We start from the raw sequence: 23,438 nt of genomic DNA on the forward strand, positions 1-23,438 counted from the left end.
TAAGACATGGTCAAAGAATGATAATCCATTCCAAGTAAATTGTGAAAGCAATACCTACTTTTATGGAATAACAATTTGAAAAAGAGGAACAAATAAATGTAAATTGTGAAATAATTTTAAATGCACATTAATTTTGGTTGTGATTGTTGGACAGAACCCGCTAAAAAAAGAGGAATACATAAACCTGTGCTACTTGCAATGATTTCACAATTAAAATATTATTTATAAAAATAGAATGAGAAGAGAAAACGACAAATTTAAAAATCTTTAGGAAAATACATGGGAAGAATGGTGACGTTGGCCTGAGATCCAGAATCGAGTTCCAGCAGGAAAACCGCAACAGGAGGAATGGAGTTTGGCATGGTTTCTACAATTTATGCAATGTGGCTCCACGAAGATGGACATCGTGATGGACAATTTGTTTTGAGAAAAAAACAATGGCTCATGGGACCAGAAGAGGATGTAGGTAGAAAAAAACAATGGCTTATGGGATGGTATGGAGAAGTGCCAGAAAGAAGAGGGTTTTGAGAAGTATGAGAAAGGTAAGGATTTTTTTTTGGGTAAATGTTAATTTGTGTTTTTGTTGTTTTAGAAATAAGAATTGATTTGGAAAAAGTTAAGTTATTGGTTTTTATTGTGTTTTTTAGTTTTGTTTTGTATTTTTTTTTTTTGAAAATAAAAGTTGATTTGGTAAGATTTGATTGGTTGATTTTAATATTTTGCCAAGTAAGCAATGTTGCTGACATGGCGTTCATAGAAGAAGAGGAATAACTTCAAAGTAATGTAGGTAAACTTATGTATCTACTTTTATATATTAAGAATAGATGCGTGTTTTATTGGACTTGTAAGACTTGTAAGCCAAAAAGACTTGTATGTGTAGCAGGCCTCTTTTTACAATTGACTTTTGGCCAACAACAAAATATATATCATCTAAGAATATATATGTTCTAATTGGTCCACCTAATCGCATCAAAATGAGACTACAAAGAAAATTGGGAATATATATTGGATATGATTTTCTTTTGTGAGGTAACTAGAGATACAAACTACGAAAGATGTATTTAAAGCTCGATTCACAAATTGTCACTTTAATGAGATAATATTTTCAAAATTAGGAGGAGAGAATAAATAATTGGCAAAAGATTATATATTTGCATAAAGTTGCAAATAAATTGCTTGATGTATTTTTTAATACAAAAAGATAACAAATTTGATATACTGAAAATGCTCCAATTCGAATTAATGTTCCTGTTGGATAATGGTAAAAATGCAAATTATGATAAAAAGGTAAATACTCTTCCTGTTGAGGAGGACAACGATATAGTTGAGACACCTGTAGTTACCCAAAGTTACGATACCTGATAATTGTCAAAATGACGAGATCTGAATGAAAAAAATATAGAACTAAGGAGAGAGAAATAATTGTTGACAATATATTTGCATATAAGGTAGCGCTGAATATTATGCATGAAAATGAGGATTTTGAACTAAAAACTGTCGAAGAATGTCGACGAAGGGATGATTGGCAAAAATGGAAATAAGCCATAAAAAATAAATTAAATTCACTTACAAAATGTGAAGTTTTTGGACATGTAGTTTGGGATACAAATGGATATTTATAAGAAAATAAAATGAGAATAATAAAATTGTACGCTACAAAACTCGTAGTACAAAATTTTTCACAAAGACCTAGTATAGACTATGAGGAGACCTACTCTCTTGTAGTTGATACAATTAGCTTGAGATATGTGATTAACTTATATGCATATCATAAGCTAAATATGCACCTGATGGATGTAGTCACGATCTATCTATATGAGTCATTAAATCGTTATATCTATATGAGAGTTTCTGAAAGGCTAAAAATATCTGAATCGTTCATAGAGAATTCTCGAAGACTATACTCAGTTAGATTACAAAAATATTTATATCATTTAAAATAATCTAGACAGATGTGATACAATCGTCTTATAGAATATTCGATGAAGAAAGAGTTCAAAAATACTAATATTTGCCTATGAATTTATATAAGAAAATTTACATCTAGATTCATTATAATTGCTGTGTATGTTGATGATTTAAATATCATTGAATCTCCTGAGAGATCGTAACGATCATAAATATTCTGAAAGAAAAATTTGAGACAAAAGATCTTAAAAAAACTAAATTTTGTCTTGACATTCAAATTAAGTATGTAACAAAAGGTATATTTATTCATCAAAAGACTTAAACAAAAAAAATGTTAAAGATATTTTATATGAACGAATCACATCTAGTAAGAATCTCAATGCTTGCCGCATCATTAGATATGAAGAAGAATATGTTCCGACTAAAAGAAGAAAATGAAACAACACTCGATCTTGAAGTACTATATCTTAGCGTCATAGGACACTAATGTAACTTATTAACGAGATGCAACCTATCTACAACCAGAAGATATTGGAATGAAATAAAAAATATGTTTCGGTATTTTTGTGGAACGACTAATATGAGATTATTTTATCCTTCTGGATGCAAGCAACAATTCATTCGTTATGCAAATACTAATTATCTATCTAATTTCCGTAAAGGTAGATATCAAATAAGATATTTGTTTACCTTTGTGACACAACTATTTTATGGAGATCTATGAAGTTAATTATAGCTGCAACATTTTTTAATCATGTTGAAATACTTGAAATACATAAGGCAAGTTATGAATGCTTTTAGTTTAGGAATTTGATTTGATATATTCAATCATCGTGTGAGTTGTCTCGATAAAAATATAGCCCCTACAATATTGTATAAAGACAATGCAGGGTATATTGCTCAACTCAAGTAGATACATTAAAAGTGACCGAACGAAATATATTTCTACAAGTTCTTTTTCAAACATGACCTTCAAAATTAAAGAACAATTTACATTCAACAAATTTATTCAAGTGATAATTTGATAAATTTATTTATAATCACTTCCGGCATCCTCCTTTAAAAATTTGGTACACAAAATCAGAATGTGTCGCTTTCGAGATCTTATATGATGTTACTAAGAGGGAAAACAATGTACTCTTTTTCCTAATTAGTTTTTATCTCATTAGATTTTTTTATGAGATTTTTTAACGATACAGTTTTCATTACAAATGATATTGTACTTTTTTTTCTTAATTAGGTTTTTATTCCACTAAGATTTTTTTTGATAAAATTTTTAACGAAACATGTCTCTAATGACATCGAAAGGAGAGTGTTACAAAATGATTATTATTGTAGATGTCATATAATGGAGTATTATCATACATAATAGAGTATGGAACATTATCAATTAATGGGACGTGAATTTTCATAATGTGTTTTCACTAATTAGTAAGTGGATTAGATAAATAATGTCATACTATTATTTAATTCAAATTCTTCGCCTATAAATAAATCCTAAAGAGAAGGTTTCGACACACTAAGAATAATGCATAACATAGAATACACATAATTACTTATCTTAAGTAGTTTTTTGACTCTTTTAAAAAGAATATTGTGTATCAATATTAATGTGAATATATTATGTTATATTGAGACTGATTTTTTTATATGAAAAAAATATTAATATTTTTGTTGAAAATGGAATTATTTGGTGTAATTACAAGTGTGTTAAACACATAACGACATTTTGACCAACAGGCGTGTTAAAACACGTGAGGAGCGTACTGTAATACAATTCAAATATTAGAATTCAATGAAAACACCATTTTATTTCCATATTAAAAATAATTTGCGTTATATTAAATGACACATATTAAAAATTAGAGAAAGTATAGGAAGCCAATGAAATATTTGTACAATGTGTACAATGGAAGTTTAAGGAGTATTAGAGATATAACCATTAATGTTACCTTTTCTCATCAGTTGAAGTTTTTGGGATGAGTGGTATCATGACATAGTATTAGAGCAAGTTTTTGGGATGAGTGGTTTCATAACTTAAAATGTTTATTATCCTAGTACCCGGATGCTTTGTACACATTGTATAAATATTTCATTGGCTCCCTAGCAACACTCTAAAAATTAATAATAAAATTTTCGTACTCTCTCTTATAATTTTCTAACTCTATTTCTATCAATCCAACGAAATTTCATAACAACAACTAATTTTTTGGTATTAAGTGTTAGGATTTGGTTGAATTAGTCCCACATTGCTTAGGATAGCAAATGGAGTGGGTGGCTTAGGCTATAAATATGAGGCTAAGTTCTTCATTTGTTTTTGCACCAGTAAACACTTTAAGCTTGCATTTGATTTTTCTTTTCCTCTATACTCTTTGATTAGAGAGTGTTGTGAAGTGTAGTTAGATATTTGCTTTGAGAGAGTGTGGGTGTACTGGGGTGTCGGTATTAGAGAAAAAGAAGTCTACAATTTTCACATAGTGATATTCTCTGGTTGTCATTTGACAACGGCCGTGGTTTTTTCTCCGGTAATTGGAGTTTCCACGTTAAATTCTTATATTGTGATTGTATCTATTTTATTTCTTTGTCAAAGATGTTTTCTCAAGGGGGAATGGTGTCTTATTCCTAACATTAAGTTTGTTTTACTCATTCAGTTTTAATATGGGATCAAAATTTTGAATTTTTCATGTGTAATTAGGTAGCATTTCAAATATCCAATACCAGTATATATATATATATATATATATATAAATAAGTGAGGACCACTGAGTTCACTGGTGTGAAAGTTTAACTTGGGAAAACTCTTTATCTATCATCAGTCTTCATCATGCAAGCAGAAAGTGTGTGACTCGATCCAATGTGGGTGCCTTTAGATTATATTATTAGACATATCCCACTTCTGAAACCTAGCTAGGGCCTTCTCATTCCGTGCCCCTCTATAATTTATTTTATTTTATTATTATTTCTATGAAAGTAATTAGTAAGTAGTAATAAGATGACACTAACTAGGTGAGTGTCTTAATGAGACAATATACAACATTTGGAGAGATCCTTCAATTATGGTCTAAGATTTGCACTTGTCACCCATCATCCACCTAATTAATAATTATGTGTCCTCCATTTGAAGCAATATATTTCTAATTAATTAATTATTGGTTTGATTCGTTTTGTTAAACTTTCTAGAAATGGAGTTAATTATTTAGAGTAACCTCATTCGTTTAAGAGGGACCTAGATGGATGTTATTATTTGTTGCTCTTCTGTTAAATCTTAAATCACACTTGAATTGTGTTTGCCAATAAATTTAAATTAAGAGTTGATAGGGAAGAACAAGATGCAACCTCCGACAAGTTCCAAAAATGCTTAATTATCACCACCTCCACCTTTTCATTCGTATTCATTTATATTCCTTCTATGTTGGTGAGGCAAATTAATCACTTTCAGGAGACCTGCTTGTTCCATGCAGTAGTATACGTATCTTATTTGTAAGTTTTTGGCCATTAACTCCTCATTATAGATCCGTACGTTACTATATACTCTACTATAGTAGCGGATTGAAGAAGTTGTTAATTACTAACTACTAACTACTAAGTAACAATTAAGATTCATGGTTTAGCAAATCTTAATTGGTAGTACTAATAATTAAGATTCCTTAAGAAACCTATATATTTCAATTGATATTTCATTAAACTAGTTTTTGAAAAGAATAGAAAGTCGTACTTAATTAAAGTATTAGAATTTGCATGCTCTCACAGTCACAACCGACACAGTTTCCAACCATGGGAATTGAATCACATTATAATTAAGTTGGTAATAACACAATGTCCAACTCCAACCAATGGAAGGCTAATCTTCCTTCCCTCCAAGATTTATTCAATTTAAAAGGATCCATATCTTTTATTCACTACTTGCTACCCTTTTTAATGACAATTGTTAACTTTGCACTTTGCACTCCCTAGTCCCTCCAACCGCCAAAAAAAAAAAAAAAAAAAAAAAAAAAAACAAATAAAAACTTCAAACGTTAGTTTTTGAAAAGCGCAACAATTTTAGAATTTCTAGGTTAATTCTTGATTTTTTTTTAAAAAAATATTCGAAATGATTAGTAATGTTCGCTTGCCAACTAGATGGTATTGACTACTAACTGTACTATGCAACTTAGATGATTAATATTAACTGAACAGTGAATAACCATATGTTATGGTAACTTTAAGAAGCTTCCGCAATATTCGAAAGCTCATGTAGAATTACTATGATTAATTTTAGGAATCTTGTATATTCTGCAATTTTGGAAGTATATCTGTGACATTAGTAACTTGTAATGGTCCACCTTTGGTGTTAGCTAGATAGCGAGACTCCGAGACAATTGGACAAAACTCATACGGCAATAAAAAAGAAATGAAATCCATAAATTGCATGATATAAAGAGTTAAAGACACAGAATGAAAATGCAATAGAATTCGTATAATCAAGTTAGATGGTAATAATAAAAATGCAGGCAGCATTGGATTGGGGCGGTTGGGAAGGGGAGTTGAAATTGAATGCCGCCGGCCTACGCGAGACTATGAGGTGACCACCTGTTACTTTCCCATTCTGCCCATGCTTAAGGATCGCTAATTTGAATTACACAAGGGCTTTTTGGGTACTCAAAAGAGTTAAAGAACTGGAAGAGAGATCTGGACCCCACGATTTCCACGACTAGTTCAGTAGTTCTAGACTTCTAGTTGGACCATCATTCTCCTACTTACTCTCTTTCATTTTCAGTTTCAATTTCAGTTCCAACTTTCAACTCAGCAATGGCCACCTCCTCTGGTGGTGGTAGTGGTAGTGGCGGTGGCGGCACTTACAGTTACAGAAATGGCGCCACTCACTCTCACAAATCCTCTTCCAAGCTCGATACTCATACTCATAAGCCTCTCTCACTCAATTCCAGTTCCAATTCTAGTTCTAAGAACCATGTCAAGTCAAAATCTTTGGGTCCTTCCTCCACCACCCAACGCCGCAACAGCACCACCTCCAAGGACCACCATCCTTCTGGTTAGTCTCTTCTCTCTGTGTGTGTGTGTGTGTGCGTGTGGCTAATTATTGTCAATTACGCCTTCAATTCCGCCATTTTACGATCACACTCACTTTTTGCTTTGGTCCTACATGGTTGGGTAAAGTTCCTGGAAGAGTTAGAGTGGCTGTTAGGTTGCGGCCGCGAAATGCAGAGGAATCTGTGGCAGATGCTGATTTTGCTGATTGTGTGGAATTACAGCCTGAGGTATACTAAACCAATTCGTTAACTTGCTCAAAACTGTTTCTTTGGAAATTAACGAATTGCCTCTGCCTGTATTTCTATACGGTTGTTGTACAATTAGTTATACTTGTCTAGCTATATTGCAGCTCAAAAGGTTAAAACTTCGGAAGAACAATTGGGATGCTGATACTTATGCATTTGATGAGGTGCTCACTGAATTCGCATCACAAAAACGTGTATATGAAGTTGTGGCCAGGCCTGTTGTGGAGGTGGGTATTCATGACCTTGTTGCTTGGCTTTCAAACTTTGTTATTGTCTCACTTGTTTCCAGATGACATGTCAAGATGCATCAACAACTGGTTTCAGGATCTATGTTAGAAATTTAATTGCTGTTTGAGAACAGGTTGATCAAATATGCTTGAAGTCACGGGATTTAAGTGAAGAGATGTGGGTTAACTGTGATTTCTCCCTTAGAATATCCCTACATTCAAGCATTCATAATTATAGTTTTCTCATATGTCAAGTCAACCCTGAAGAGTTTAAATTCCTTTTGGTCATGTATCTCATCACAGGGAAATGTGGAAGAGACTAACTGATTGTGGCATTTACGTTACTTATTGCATCCATGCTCTTGCTTTCCTTTTATTACATGTCTTACTTTTACATCTGCAGAGTGTACTAGATGGCTACAATGGGACAATCATGGCTTATGGACAGACTGGTACTGGTAAAACGTACACTCTCGGACGACTAGGGGAGGAAGACACAGCTGCACGTGGAATAATGGTCCGCTCTATGGAGGATATTTTAGCAGATGTTTCTTTGGAAACTGATTCAGTTTCAGTCTCTTATTTGCAGGTAAATAGATTTAGTACATCTATCTAATTTGGCCCCACTTCAGTGTATAAAGTTAGCACGTATATTTATTCAAATTTCTTAAAGCATTTGTTAACTTTCTAGCGAATGATTTCATGCTCAATGTAATAACATGTCTCTTACTGTCAATATTCAGCTTTACATGGAAAGTATACAAGATCTGCTTGATCCTGCTAATGATAACATAACCATTGTAGAAGATCCCAGAACTGGTGATGTTTCACTACCTGGAGCTAGCCTTGTTGAGATTAGGGACCAACAGAGTTTTGTAGAACTATTAAGATTAGGAGAGGTTCATCGCTTTGCTGCAAATACTAAATTAAATACTGAATCTTCTCGAAGTCATGCTATTCTGATGGTAAATGAATTCATGTATCTTATTTATGGTGTCATGTTCTTCATTCCTTGTGTTTTTCTGTACTTTTCAATGTTTCCATTTCTGTTATTACTGGAGGACTGAATATACCTCTGATTCACTAGGTGCATGTTAGGAGATCCATCAAGGGAAGAGATGCAGGTCATTCAAGTGAAAATGGCAATCATCCGCATTCGGTCAAATCATTAAAGCCACCTGTTGTCAGGAAAGGCAAGTTGGTTGTCGTTGATCTGGCTGGTTCGGAACGAATTGATAAGTCAGGTTAGTACATATAATAAAGTGGACACTGTTTTCTCTCCATTCTTGTCTGTTTGTAGCAGGTTTGCTTTCGTTTCTCTCCCATAGTTTTCTCGTTATTTGCTTTGAGGATATACAAACTTTTTCTAATTGGTTGGCTAATAGTTCTGTCTTCCATACTCATGATAATGACGTATAATTTCCGACTCTGCTATTTTCTAGTTTCGTCATTTCATCATTGTTATGAAGGTGATAAAAGGATATCAGGGTTGCAGTGCAAATGCTTGAAAACCAAATAGGGTTCCTGTCAAATTCAAAGTTGCATGTTAACTTTATGAACTTTAAGGATGATTAAATTTTCATATAACATTGCCATGGATATATTACTCTGTTGTTTTACTTATTATAATATCCAAGCTGCTGACTGATGATGTTTCTATGAACTACTCAATAGGAAGTGAAGGGCATACACTAGAGGAAGCAAAGTCTATCAATCTGTCGTTGAGTGCATTGGGGAAGTGTATTAATGCACTTGCAGAGAATAGTGCACATGTGCCATTTCGTGACTCAAAGCTTACAAGATTGTTACGTGATTCATTTGGAGGTAATATGAAAGTGAATATAAGCTTTCTCTTAGCTTAGCTTGTCTAACATGAAGTATTGGAAACTTGTGTCAGTGACAAAATTCTCCATGTATGAATGAAAATTTTGTTTAACAAATAAAGGAGTAGATTTTGAATCTGTTCATAGAGAATACATTCTGAAGCTTGTATTTGCTTAGTAGATAAGGAGTAGATTTTAGCTAAATGTATTTGAAGTCTCTGAGTCATTGTGATTAAAAGGAAATCTTGGGTTGGAAGATTTTACATTTTAGATAAATCTGTTCATTATAGATTAGCAATATTGTCAAGCATCTTTAGTTTTTGCCATGGCCCATGTGTCCTGACATCTAAAATGTTTTACAGGTACGGCAAGAACTTCGCTGGTCATTACCATTGGACCATCTCCAAAGCATAGGGGAGAGACTGCTAGTACTATAATGTTTGGACAGAGGGTGTGCTTGTCTATAGCTTGCATTACTTTCTCTTCCTCTATTTTTTAGATTGCCATGCCATTGGCTGATGATTGAAGCAGCTGAAATTTTCTATGTTCGTCATTCCATAGAATAAGATGTGATTGAGTGCCTTCTAATCACCATTTAAAGTGCTGATTGCTGAATATGTGTTCCTCTTGTAGGCTATGAAGGTGGAAAACATGGTGAAGTTGAAGGAAGAATTTGATTACAAAAGCTTAGCTAGAAAGCTAGATGTAGAATTAGACAAACTTATTATGGAACACGAAAGACAACAGAAGGCATTTGAGGATGAGATTGAGAGGATGGCCACAGAAGCACAACATCGGTTATCTGAGGCTGAAAGGAACTACATTGATCTATTGGAGGTTGGTTAAATATATAAATTCTATTTAACTGTGTCATTTTGTTGCAGTTTATGTGAAAATGTTTGTTAGTCCTTTCATCCAAGAAATAAAACTTGACACATTCAATGAATCAGGCAATGCATCCATAGTATGTGGCTACTCTTTAAAATATGTTGTTGCATACATGGCTATGGTAACTTCTTGAAGTTCAATTTGCAAAATACTGACTTGATGTTGGTAATTGCCGTGATCTGTACTGATATACATTTTTCTTTCTCAGAAGGAAAAATCAAAATATGAGAAAGACTATATGGACTCAATTAGGAAGCTTGAAGACCAGCTGGCGATGAATCAACGAAAGAATGAGGACTCTCATATTAAATCAAGAGCAGAGGTAGTTTATCATACTATATGCCTTGAGTTATTACAATGGGTGAAATTACTCTGCATAGTAGAGTAGGTCACACCCTCAGAGGACTTAAAAATGATATTTTTATTGCCAACTAGTTAAAATTCTAGAACATTTCCAGCAAGCTTATGACTTCAAGTTTTTCTTTTATGTTTGGGTTATTTCCTCACAAATTTAATGACTGGAAATTGGAATGTTCTGGTGGAGCCAGATTAAAATTGCTAGTTTTGAAATTTGCAAACAATACAGCAGCTCAAGATTCATTAATAAAATATGCCAATTTAGTGATTTCGGAGTTAGATCCAAAATGAACTTGATTGGTTACGCTCACTTGACTTATCCTACACTCCCAAGGTGTATTCTGAGGAGCTGGCTGATCTGAAAAAAATGCTTCAGAAAGAGACTCTTCTGAGGAAAGCTGCTGAAGGGGAAGTAAATCATCTGAAAATTCAAGTATCTGAACTTAAAATGTCAGAGGTACATTGTGCCCCCAGTACATTTTTTTCCCCTTGCATGCCCTTTTGTTGTATTATTTCTATCAGTTTCACCTGCATATCTTTATTGTCATAGGCATCCAGAAAGTCAGAGATATTGAAAGTTCATAAGATGTTAGAAGAGGAGGTACACCAAAAAGAGAAACTTGAAAGAGAAATAGCAATATTACAAAGTCAGTTGTTGCAGTTAAGTCTTGAATCCGATCAGGTAAGCTATATATCTAACCCTAAATGCACAGATGTGAGTTATTTGACTATTATCTTGGATGACCCTTTCTTCAGTATAATTTGTTACCTCTCCTGCTTGTCCTTTTGTAAAGCTTTCTGAATATTTCTTTTTGGTTACAGAATCTTTTAAATTAAGTAAATACTCAATTTCCAGTTTATTGTCATATCCAGTAATTCAGAGTGAAATGTTTGACCTCATTCCTAAAGCAGTTTTTTGGTAACAAAAGTTCAAGATAGTTGTTATTTTGTATTCATAAAGAAACATGCATTATTTTATCTTCACTTTTCTTAAGAGAAGGAAAAGATTTTTCATGCATGGCCATGTGCTGGAATCATTTATGTTGTCTCATTGTCATTTATTTTGTAGACAAGACATCAGTTTGAAAGAGATGGATTGGAAAAGGATGTGAGCAGTGTTGATTCTCTCACGTCCCAAGTTAAGCATCAGCAGCAGGCTTCAGGAAATGGAGAGAAACCCTCAATAGCCAAGCTCTTTGAACAAGGTCGTAATTATTATGTAGGGTAAAGTACTAAATTGGTCTCCTAGGTTTGGGCGTAATTCTGTTTTGGTCCTTAAGGTTTAAAGTGTTCTATTTGAATCCAAAAAAGTTTCATTTAGCATCAATTTAGTCCCATAGTGAGGTCAAAATTAAATAATTAACAAAATGTCTTACATAACAACAATTCAAGAACAAAATCGATAATCTGGAGAACAAGTACAAGCTCCAGAGGCACAAAATCAACCATTGATGCATCAATACATTTATTTATCATTTTCTTTAGTTTTATAGAAAATATTATAAAAAAATAATAAATAAATGTATTGATGTATCAATGGTTGATTTTGTGCCTCTGGAGCTTGTACTTGTTCTCCAGATTATCGATTTTGTTCTTAAACTATTGTTATGTAGGACATTTTGTTAATTATTTAATTTTGACCTCACTGTGGGACTAAATTGATGCTAAATAAAACTTTTTTGGATTTAAATAGAACACTTTAAACCTTAAGGACCAAAACAGAATTACGTCCAAACCTAGGGGACCAATTTAGTACTTTACCCTATTATGTATTGCGGTTAATGACAACTTAATACATATTTGATATATTAATATGTGAGTTTTAAGTTATTTATAAAATAAATATCCTTTCAGTGGGATTGCAGAAGATTTTGTCATTGCTTGAAGCAGAAGATGCTGATGTGCGAATTCATGCTGTGAAAGTTGTAGCAAATCTAGCTGCTGAAGGTATTTGTATACTTTGTAGTTTATACTCACTTCTAGAAACTAGAAATGTAATTTGTAGCAAAAGGAAAAAGAAAAGGACTGAGGCAACTGTACACAGTTTATCCTCACATATTTCTAGTATTTGAACCTGTTACCTTAAAAGAAATATCAACCATAACAGCTATCAACCTTTATGTTACAGAAGCAAATCAGGGGAAGATTGTGGAAGCAGGTGGGCTCACATCCTTGCTTAGGCTGCTTCAGAGTTCTCAAGATGAAACCATACATAGAGTAGCTGCAGGTGCTATTGCGAATTTGGCAATGAATGGTAATCTTGTCCTTCCTCTACTTTCCAACAAGTAATATTAAAAATTCAACTTCTACTACTGGGATTTTCTTTCCTGATCATTGCAATCTTGTTCTGCTTCTTAACAGAAACCAATCAAGAACTCATTATGTCCCAAGGGGGCATTAGTTTATTGTCGATGACAGCAGCCAGTGCTGAAGATCCTCAAACCCTTCGAATGGTTGCTGGAGCCATTGCTAATCTTTGTGGCAATGGTAAACTGCTAATCTTATTCTTACAGCCATCTGCTTGTTCAAGATACAGTAGCATACAATCAATCATACTTCATTTGTTCCGATTTGATTCCCTTGAAACAATCACCTGCTGCCACTGACAAGTTTTGTGGCTGCATTTTAGATAAGTTGCAATCGAAACTAAGGGGAGAAGGTGGTATCAAGGCACTGCTGGGAATGGTCAGGTGTAGACATCCTGACGTACATGCACAGGTTGCTCGTGGAATAGCAAACTTTGCAAAGTGTGAGTCAAGAGCATCTAGTCTAGGTAAACTTCCAGCTGGCTAACCCAGGCATATATTTTGATTGTGATGAACACAGACACATTCATGAAAATGACACTTTTGCCTTGAAGATAGTCATTTGATCAATAGTGCCTATTTTTGTGTTAACAGTTTTTCCACAATGTACAGGGACAAAGAGTGCGAGATCTTTCCTCATTGAGGATGGTGCCCTTGCATGGATCGTGCAAAATGCTAACAACGAAGCCTCGTCAATTAGGCGCCATATTGAACTTGCATTATGCCACTTAGCACAACATGGTAAGTAGAGTACACTCTAAACTGAAAGCTAAAATTGCAATAGGTCATGTCGCTTAGACCCTTTGTTTGATGTGCATTCCAGAGACAAATGCAAGAGACATGATTAATGGAGGTGCATTATGGGAGCTAGTTCGCATTTCGCGAGATTGTTCAAGAGAAGATATCAAAACTCTTGCACATAGAACACTAGTTTCTAGCCCCACTTTCCAAGCTGAAATGAGGCGTATGAGGATAAGTTACTGAAGAATTCTGCAGAATAAACCCAAGCGGGGTGAAAGTATACATAACAATAATTTGGATGTAGTGCTCTAATCAAGCAGGAAAGCTTTCTTCAATGTTCAAGCTGAAATTTGAAACTAGCTAAAGTGAGCTCTTTTATGTGGTTGGTCCATCAAATGAATGGCCTTAATTTAATCAAGTCAACGTGGTGTTTAACTGTTTATATGGTCAGTTGCTTGTAGTTTTGTCTAGCTTGGGGTATGTAAATTGATTTGTATATGAAATAGAGAGGGAAGGGTAGTGGTGCTTGACAATTTTGAATTTCTTCAAATGGCTCGGTGCTATTCATAACAAGATGAGTGTATTTGTTAATTAATGATGATTTGAATTGTTTCAACCGATTCTATTTGCTGAAGTGCGGACCCCATGAATGTTCATGATATATTTTTTTTCCATAATCAGCGGCCCTAGCGAGTAGCAAAAGCCAATACCAGTGTGATTATTTGACTTAAGTATGTATGACAATAAAGTTTTATGTCCCTCTAACTTACTTGGGACTGAGAAAAGCTAAAGGAAAGGTAGTCTTTTGGCTATTTATCATTATTATCCTAATTATTATTGGGTAATGATGTGTGCCTAGGGGCTGCGCCTTTTTTTAAGTTTATACAGTATCACTTACAATAAGACTTGCAACAATAAAAGCACTTCAAATGCATTACCATTAGTCTGATCCTAATTGTAGCGGTTTAAATTGTGATGTGGAATTGTGGACGCTGCAAAATTCTGCAATAATTTAGATATAGAAAATTCATGTTATTATCAAAATTGAAAATATATTTTGAACATCTGATCTATCAAACCTAAGTTGTAATTTTCATTCTAATATACAAATTCTTGTTAGCTAACTAGATAGTTATTTTAAGATGTTAAACATCAGTATCTCAATTAAATTTTGTAAACCAGTTAGTTAGTTAAACATAAATACAAATAAGGGAAATAGGTGCAAAATAAAATATGGTTGTTTTGTGATATGGGCGGTGTTTAGTTGCAGAAGGGCAAAATACATCTGAATGAAATAATTAGTGTCTGCTGTGGTCGTTGTAGTTGTATTATGTATGGATGGTATCAGAGGGTGCTGTGGCTTACATTACAAGTTACAAGAATAGAAGATGCCTCTCGTATATTATTATATATAAATAGATGGTCAATTGATCGATGACCAACATTTCTCAATCAGAACAAAAATTAGCTATTAGACCCCTTTTTAAAGGAAAACATCGTTTTCCAAATAATTATTTGGCAAGTCATACGCTATGGCAATACAAAATTGATCTCTGGACATTGTTATTCACTTATTTGTCTTCGCATAATGATAATAGTTTTACATTTAATTCCTGAATATTCGTTCATGTGCATGATTTAGGCAAATGTGCATCCATATATAAGACCCGTGAATTACCATTATTCGATCAATCTAATCCGGGGGGCCCCATATCACACACAATTTAGTTTGTTTATTGTTTTGGATAGTCAAGCCGAGGTTTCATTAATATATATGTATTTATGGAAGATTAACCCATTAAATAATTGTTGCATTATATTATTAAATTAATTCTATGTATATATGTAAACTCACATACTGTAAATGTTTAAAATGTATTTAAATAAACTTTATTAGATTAATTTTTTCTGGTGTTTAATGTGTATAAAAATATTCTATATATAGTCTTAATCTATATATGAATGTATATCACAGTATGAGTACTTATCAATGAAAAGTTATCCCTAACATAATTATATATACTTAATTATACGCACGACGGCACGAGTATAAATTTATCCTTGCAAGTTAAGTTCTTAACGAGAATAATTAAATGAATGGATCTTCAACATGATCATCAATTAGTCGCGGATGTAATAAATAAATAAATCCCTATGGATAATTCTGCCACCCAGGCACTGTTGAAGATTAATCTCTGTTTACCGCAGCACAATTATTTGTTCTCCATGTCAATTTCATAATCTTTATTTGAAAAGATAAATTGGAAATTATTTCAAAAGAAAATGGAAGGTATTGTTACTCTATAAATTGTCTAATATAGCTAGACAACTTTAAATGGTTTGATAAAAAAACATAATAATAATTACCTGAAGCACATGGATAAAAAAGGAATCATAATTTGGATGAAGACCTGATGAGAACAGTGGTTAGAGCCGCAAGATGGACAAATAATAATGCATAAAGCTTCCAACGAAGAATGGGTTGGTAAGGAACCTACCACTAATAATATTAAACTAAATTAGTATTCCTAGTTAGCAACTTGGAAGAAAACAAACAAATAAATAAAAAAGGCAAGAGATTCTCAGTTAGCTTTGACGAAACACAACAGCAGCTAACTCGATCAGAGAATCCTATCTATCTATGTATAATTAAATTCACTGACCGATTCAGAATAGACCTAGTTCCGTAGTACTAATTGGAACAACGCACAAGCATTTCAATGAAGACGCGAAAATAATGTATGTTCTAATAATTAAATCTTTTATAATAAGAAATTTGATATGAAGATCATGAATAATGCTCTAATATGAATTGCTCCGAAGTTGAAATTATTTAATATTGGTGGGTTAAGGAAGAAATGATGAGTCCAAGTTGAGAATGAGATGGCGGGAGTAGTGAGACTGAGACAGGGTGCACATAAGGATCGAGAAGCCTGTTGTCTTTGTTGTTATAATTGCTTTTTAATGAAAGTGTGGGTTGAATGCCTCGAAAAAGAGCTTTCCTCAGACACCGCATGTGTGATCACGCACTCTTGCCAAACTACTTGCTTATATCTTTATCTCCTCACTCTACTTACTCATTTACTACTCCATAATACTAACTAGAGAAAAACACAATACTGTTACACCATTGTCTTAATGTCACTCCTTGAAGAATATCTTGTAATAGATCTTTTTTTTAGTGAAATACTTTCTATTTTTAGTATCTAATAATTAAGAAGGTCATCCTTTTCTTCTTCACCGATATTATATCAATTAATTAATTATACCTAGCAAGACCAATGGCTAAAGGAATTAATTATTTTCAATCCAGAAACATATGTAATGCAAGTCGAAATACAAAAAATGACGAGAACAAGGAATAACAATCATGATCATCACCATCTAATTCAATTCACCGTGGTCCATAACATACAGTTAGAGAAGTAGCTAGCCCGTGTCAGCTGCAACCATCAGTAAGCACCGCCACCAGAACTGGAAAATTAAACTTGCTCAGTAGAATTGCTTCCTTCCGAATTAGCTTCCATTATTCCTAGCTAGGACTGCTACTAAACACTACTAATAACTACTTAATTGTACTGCTAATTTCTTCAACTACTTGTACATCTCCAAGCTAATTAAGCTAAGTGGATTGGATAGAAGCAAGATGTAATGTACTTCATCACCACCTACCTCCGTTATTCTTGTCATAATTAAACACAAAATCAAACCCACCAACTAAACTATTATAGAGAAGATGCATCAATTTAATTACAGCAGTCTTATCAAAAAACACACGCAAATGCTACATAATAATAATTAAGCGCATAAGAAGATAGAACCTCAGTCAACATTCCTATTCAATTCCACTAGCTTGAGTTCGGATCCTAAGTAATTAAACACCCAAAGAAGAAGAAGCTGATGATGATAAGAAAGGGAAGATAATGGAAGAAGAAATAATTAAACAAGGAACTAACACGGTGGAATAGTAATAATAATAATAATAATGGAACTTACAAAGACACTGTTCCATATCATGATGATGATTGTGATGATCAATAAGGAGAGCGACCAGGAGTATTCCAGAAAGCTTCCGTTGGCATCTGAACTGAATTCAGAAGATTCGGATTCAAACCATGGAAGAGTGGAGCAGTTGCGTCTCCTAACATCTGCTGCTGTTGCTGCTGCTGCGCATGCTGCTGACCACCACCGGGGGACCCGATTGAGCCGCCGCCGCCACCGCCAGAACCTTGCAAGGGCATGGAAGGGTCCTCTTCCTCCAAAGGAAGTCTCTCATACGCAGCGTTGCTGAAGGAAGCGGACATGATGACCACCGGGCCGGAAGCAATTAGTGTCCCCACCACACTCCCTCCGACCACCTGCCCTTGCCCTCCGGCTAGATATATGGTCAAGCCGGAGGCCGCAGGTGGAGCAGGAGGAGGGAGGAAGGATCCCGCCAGGGACAAGATCTCGAACCTTCCATGGAGGGAGACGACGGCTCCAGAGGAAGCTGGTTGTCGGAGTGTGACGTTGGTGACGGTGCCGGTGCCGCTCATGATGCAAACCCCTCTTTGGCGCCTCCTTGCGAAGTTTGAGACGCTCTCAACGATGTCGCAACCGTCTGCAACCTCCATGACGTGCGTCTTTAGGGCATTGGCACTGTCGCGGGTTATGATGATCGGTGGCTTGGGTTTGTTCTTGGATCCAGCTGGTCTTCCTCTCGGTCTTCTTGTCATTTCGGTTTCACCGGATCCTCCTCCTCCAGGTGTTCCGTCTTTTCCATCGCTGTTGTTGTTGTCTTCTCTTTCCCTCTTGTGAGCGAGGTTGAGGCCTCCGCTGCTTCCGCTTTGCTCGTCTTCTGTTTGTTGCTGCTGCTGCTGTAAGGAGTGAAACTGCTGCTGCTGCTGTTGCTGATGGTGGTGCAACAGATCTCTTGCTGTGTGGAATGGTGGTGGAAGTGAATGGCCGTGTGCTGTAATTGGATCCATTATTATAACTCTATACACTCTATTAAGAAGATCTTCTTATATATCAAGCTTGCCAGCTTTTTTCTCTATATATATCTCTCTTCGATCTTCGCTTCTTTCTTGCAGCACAACTTAACTAAAACCTTTGAGGCTTGAAATTCGATCATCCAGCGATAGATGCTCAGTGGCGTAGGCTGTGAAAAATGGAAACTACTACTACTGCTGCTACTACTACTACTTCCTTTTGATGCAAGAATAATAATAATAAGAAAGAAAAAGAAAATAGGTAGCAGCGAGTTTCGTGCAGAGTTTAGGGTTGGATTGGATTGGAAATAACAAAAATATAGATCGAAGGTTTCGGGTAACATATCCGTGTGTGTGTGTGGGCGGTGAATGGGTCCCCCCCACCTCTGCACTATACTCTCTTATTTTATTCTAATTACTCTTTAACACCTCAACAACCCCCTGCTTATATTTACTTTTTGCCTTTTCATTTTCTAAAATTAAGCTTCTAATCTCTCTATAAATCATCATTGCATACTCTTTTTTAGTGGCATTGCACTATTAGCTAGCTAGAATATCCTACTTATTGTAAATTCTCCAAAATTTATATTTTTTTTATGAATTAAATATGTGACTATTGGGGCCTATTAAATTTAGTTGTTAAAGCTAAGAGATTTTGTGTTTCCTCTTCTCCCTAAAACTGTCATATCCACAGAGTAAAACAAAATATATTTAATGTACATTTCAATAGATATAAGTAAATTAATTAGGGAAAATTAAATGTGAGCATAGCATATAATATAATAAATGGGACGCAGAAGAAACAAAGAGGTAAAGGGTTGTATGGTTGGTGGAGAGCACGGGGTTGAGTGCATAATCCAGATTAGTGTCCGAAAACAGACGCGTGGGTGCCCCTGCCAGATGCAGCCATATATAATGATAATAATATAATAAAGAAACTGCCACATATAACGGCACCAGCGCCGGAGGCACTTTGCTTAGCTCAAATAACTCATTAATTCATTATTTCATTTTTTTTAATATTCGATTCTCCATAGACAGGTCGTTCCATTGCTTAAAATTGATCACTAGATTAAACCTCCCTCTGAAATTCAAAATTGAGTAGTTAAGGTGGGACGAAGATGAAGGGAGATTAGTAAGTGTTGGATGAATTGTGGCATGGACGTGCGTAAATTGAAAGCCATGAATCGCAAGATGCTCTTTGTCGGCCTGTGTGATGGTGTGGTGGGCCCCCATGCACACTGCTGGTTAACTCTCTTTTATTTCTACCAGTGCAGTCTTTATGTAGGTGTGTGCGTGTATGTGTGTATGTGTCAGAGATTCATGGACGCATGCCACTCTCTTCAACTCTTATCCACAATAACCCCATTTCTCTTCACTTCTATCAAGGCTTTACCCAATGCAAACCATCATCATGTGAATCCTCTTCTCTCTGTAACCTACCTTCACTACTCTTACCGCAAACCCCACGCCTTTAATTTTACTTCTTGCTAACTCTTTTCTCTTCCAAAACTATTTAGGGATCCAGTTGGTTCGGATTTGGACAAAATGAGAATTCATACAGTTAAATTTTAATTGGTTTAAATTAATTTTTTTTTACCGATCCAATCTAAATCAATAAATTTAGATTATATCAAGTTTTATAATGGATAATGTTATATATTCAAGTCTTTTTATGAACTAAATTTAATTAAATTAAATCATAAGACTTAAAATAATGTTAATTATAATTAATTTTTATTAGGTTAGACCAACTTAATTGAATTTAGTTAATGAAAAGATTTGGATGTATAACATTATTATTCTTTGATAATTGGATATCTGATTAAAAATAAAATTTAAAAATTAAAAAAAAAATTTTAAATATTATAAATATAAAATAATAATAAAAAATAATACATCAGCAATTTACACTTAAATAAATATATTATTAGAATTAAAAAAATATTTGTATATCTATATTAGATTTTACTTATTTTTAATTAGTATTAAACTAATCTGTTAATCGGGTTAGTTTGAATTTTGCGGTTTCAAAACTAATACCCAAATTAATTAAAATTAGATTTAATCGAATTAGACTCCATTATACTTAACCATCCTTCGAATCTAGAATCAATATAATCGAATTAGTTCAGTTTTAAACAAATAATTAAATTACTTCTACTTGTAAATACTCCTCTCCAAAATCCTACATTTCTACTATTAAGTAATACAAAAATCAACTTAATCAAAAAAATATTTAATCTATATTTTTATATAAATATATGTTATCTTTAATTTATTTTTAATATATATTTTATATTTATAACTAATTTAACAGATAATTTTTTTATATACACATAATATAGTTATAAATAATAATCTTCGAATACACATAATATACTTAATAAAAAATGTAAACTTTTTACTTTAATAAATAAATAATAAATACATTAAAATTTAATTTTTGTATTTTTTATACAATTTTTTATTTATAATCAAAGACACATTTTAATTAAAGTCTTGAAATAATAATTATATAAAATAATTGATTTGGCTAATAATCATTGAATAAAAAGTATTATTATATAAAATAAAACCGAGTGTCTCAGATTCATAAATACAACGAACCTGTAGGTCGTTGGGAGCCAGTAACATTTAGATCGTTTCATCATTATTAGTATGTACTTTACCACGTAATTTATGAAACCTATGGCTTCTGTGAGTTCTGTCTTCCTTCATGGGATTAATTTGAGTTATCAGAGGTACTGTCAATTGTCAAATACCATTCTCTCACCTCTCTCACTCTGAATACCTTCAATTCTCTCTATTTCTGATCGAAACAGTAAACATCTATTAAATATTATATATCTCTAATTCTAAGGTCAAAATGTGCCACATGTCATTTTTTCATTGCAATTGAAATCAAATTTTTTCCTCTAAAATTAAAGAACTCTCTTCCTTTTTCTATTTCTCTCATTTCTTCACTCACTCTATCTCCCTTATATATTATTATCAATGACTAATTACAAATTTGACAATTAAAATATACAACATAACATTCTCTAATTGTATTTAAATTAAATTAAATTATAATTATAATTAAAATACTAAAATTAAAATATAGTTATATTATATATTATATTTATATATTACTAACTAATTTAATAACTAAAGAGGAATGTTAGGGCCAGCAATTTTTGTGATTTGTAGCCATCAAATAGCCATTAATGATGGTTTTAATGGTGTGAGATTGGTGTAAGATTTCATCCAAAGGCTCACTTTTCTTTGCTGGTTACATCTGGCCAGAATTTAACAAAGTTACTGCCCCTAGACTTTTCCATAACTAAAATATGTCACATGACACTCTCTTATTAAAATTTAGAGAAAATATTTTTCTCTAAAATTAGTAAACATCCTTCTTACATTTTTTTATCTACCCCTTTTTTTTCTATTTTTCTTTATCCTTCCCACTCTATATATAATTTATAATTCATATTTTATATTAGTAATTTAACAAATCAAAATGTGTCATCAGATATTTTTATTATAATTAAAATAAAAAATTTTCTTAGCTTCCAAAATTAACAAACAACCTCTCTTATTCTTCTTCTTTATCTTTCTTTATTTTCTCTACCTTTATCTTCTATAAAAAATAAAATTAACAACATAATATAATTTAAATAAAAAATATTATTATATACATATTTTTATTTAATTTTAAATTTTTACTGCTTACCTTTTTAATATATATTTTCACTTATTTTTTTTAAAATATTTATTACATATAATTAAAAAAATACTAATAATGTGATTAAAAGTTAAAATTAAGATTCAATTGTTTAAAAAAGAAGTTAATTTTATAATTATTAATATAATTTTTTTATGTTAATATCTAATTATATTTTTATATATATAGAAAAATATATTATTTTTAAATAGCAAGCATAAAAATTAATTATTTCTATTTGTACAACAAACTTAATATCTAATCAAATATAAAAATATACACGTTAAATTCTTTCAAATTTTAGATAGCGAATGTTAAAATTAAATAAAAAAATTAAACTATTTCATTTGAAAATAATAACTAAAAAACTTATTATTTAATTTTGTTTAAAACTCTGGTCTTCTTAGCCGACGGGGACTTTTGTCATTTACGATCATTTTATAAAAGCAGTTTAATACTATAAATTTTTTGTGTCATAATCTATAATACCAGAATCGACGTAATTTTAAAAGATTTATATTCCTGTACTAGTATATTATAATTGACGCGAAGTGTATATGCAGAAGTTAATCTGTTCAAATATATATATCATGCTGGAGAGGGGTTAAAGTATAAATTGAAAGATTCTGCAGTTTTAGTATTCAGTAGTTGCCACAGAAAGTAGAGGGTGCAGTTGTTGAGGAAAATGATGGCCATGGCAGTGGACAAGTATGGGATGTGTAGCCATGGAAGGAACTAGGGTTAGAGGAGAAGGAAGAAGAAAGAAAAGAAAGAACTGATACTCTAAACCCTAAATATGAATGACCACTAAGAGAAGTTTTTCTTTTTGGCTACCACGTACTGTTTCTAAAAAGAGATTAATATTAACCATGTTTTATGGATTTTTTTTTTCTAAGATAAAATAATAAAAATATATTATTTTTTATAACATTTTTTTATTTTTATTTTTTGAAATTCATTTTTTTACACAACAACAAATTCACCAATTCATCGGCGAATTTGCAGATTTGGGAGAAAGTTCGTCCAGATGACGAACTTCATGAAAAGCAGCACATTTGCTTACTTAGTAACCTATAAAAATCGCGCAACCTCCGCTAGGTTTTTTATGAAAAAGTTTAAGGAGTAGTACTTTTATTAAATTTTGTTTAATATTTAACCAACAAAAGAAAAGTGAGTAATCATACACATTGAATGAAATTTTACACTATTAAAAATATTAATGTCTACAAATCACAA

At 32.9% G+C, this 23,438-nt stretch overlaps 2 protein-coding genes across 3 annotated transcripts; one reads left to right on the forward strand and one right to left on the reverse strand.

Annotated features, from left to right (window-relative positions):
* The first annotated feature begins 6,357 nt into the window (after window positions 1–6,357).
* On the forward strand, window positions 6,358–14,139 carry LOC112749576 (kinesin-like protein KIN-UA). 2 transcript variants are annotated; one of them, XM_025797868.2, is made up of 19 exons: window positions 6,358–6,937; window positions 7,063–7,163; window positions 7,286–7,408; window positions 7,812–7,997; window positions 8,152–8,373; window positions 8,496–8,652; window positions 9,083–9,232; window positions 9,594–9,682; window positions 9,865–10,068; window positions 10,328–10,441; window positions 10,811–10,933; window positions 11,027–11,158; window positions 11,546–11,681; window positions 12,331–12,423; window positions 12,605–12,730; window positions 12,838–12,963; window positions 13,106–13,249; window positions 13,395–13,523; window positions 13,606–14,139. In XM_025797868.2, the coding sequence occupies exons 1-19, from the start codon at window positions 6,697–6,699 to the stop codon at window positions 13,764–13,766; spliced, it is 2,757 nt and encodes a 918-aa protein (XP_025653653.1). In that variant the 5' UTR covers window positions 6,358–6,696; the 3' UTR covers window positions 13,767–14,139. The 2 variants fall into 2 exon arrangements, with proteins under 2 accessions (XP_025653653.1, XP_072074737.1); XM_072218636.1 differs by having other exon boundaries at window positions 6,384–6,937; window positions 10,853–10,933.
* Window positions 14,140–17,229: 3,090 nt separating this feature from the next.
* Window positions 17,230–18,905, reverse strand: LOC112749577 (AT-hook motif nuclear-localized protein 24). The gene has a single exon (XM_072218633.1). It carries the CDS (start codon window positions 18,488–18,490, stop codon window positions 17,558–17,560), a length of 933 nt encoding a protein of 310 aa, XP_072074734.1. The 5' UTR covers window positions 18,491–18,905; the 3' UTR covers window positions 17,230–17,557.
* Between the last annotated feature and the right edge of the window lie 4,533 nt (window positions 18,906–23,438).

The sequence above is a fragment of the Arachis hypogaea genome, chromosome 15, assembly GCF_003086295.3.
Source record: "Arachis hypogaea cultivar Tifrunner chromosome 15, arahy.Tifrunner.gnm2.J5K5, whole genome shotgun sequence".
Lineage (NCBI taxonomy): Eukaryota > Viridiplantae > Streptophyta > Magnoliopsida > Fabales > Fabaceae > Arachis > Arachis hypogaea.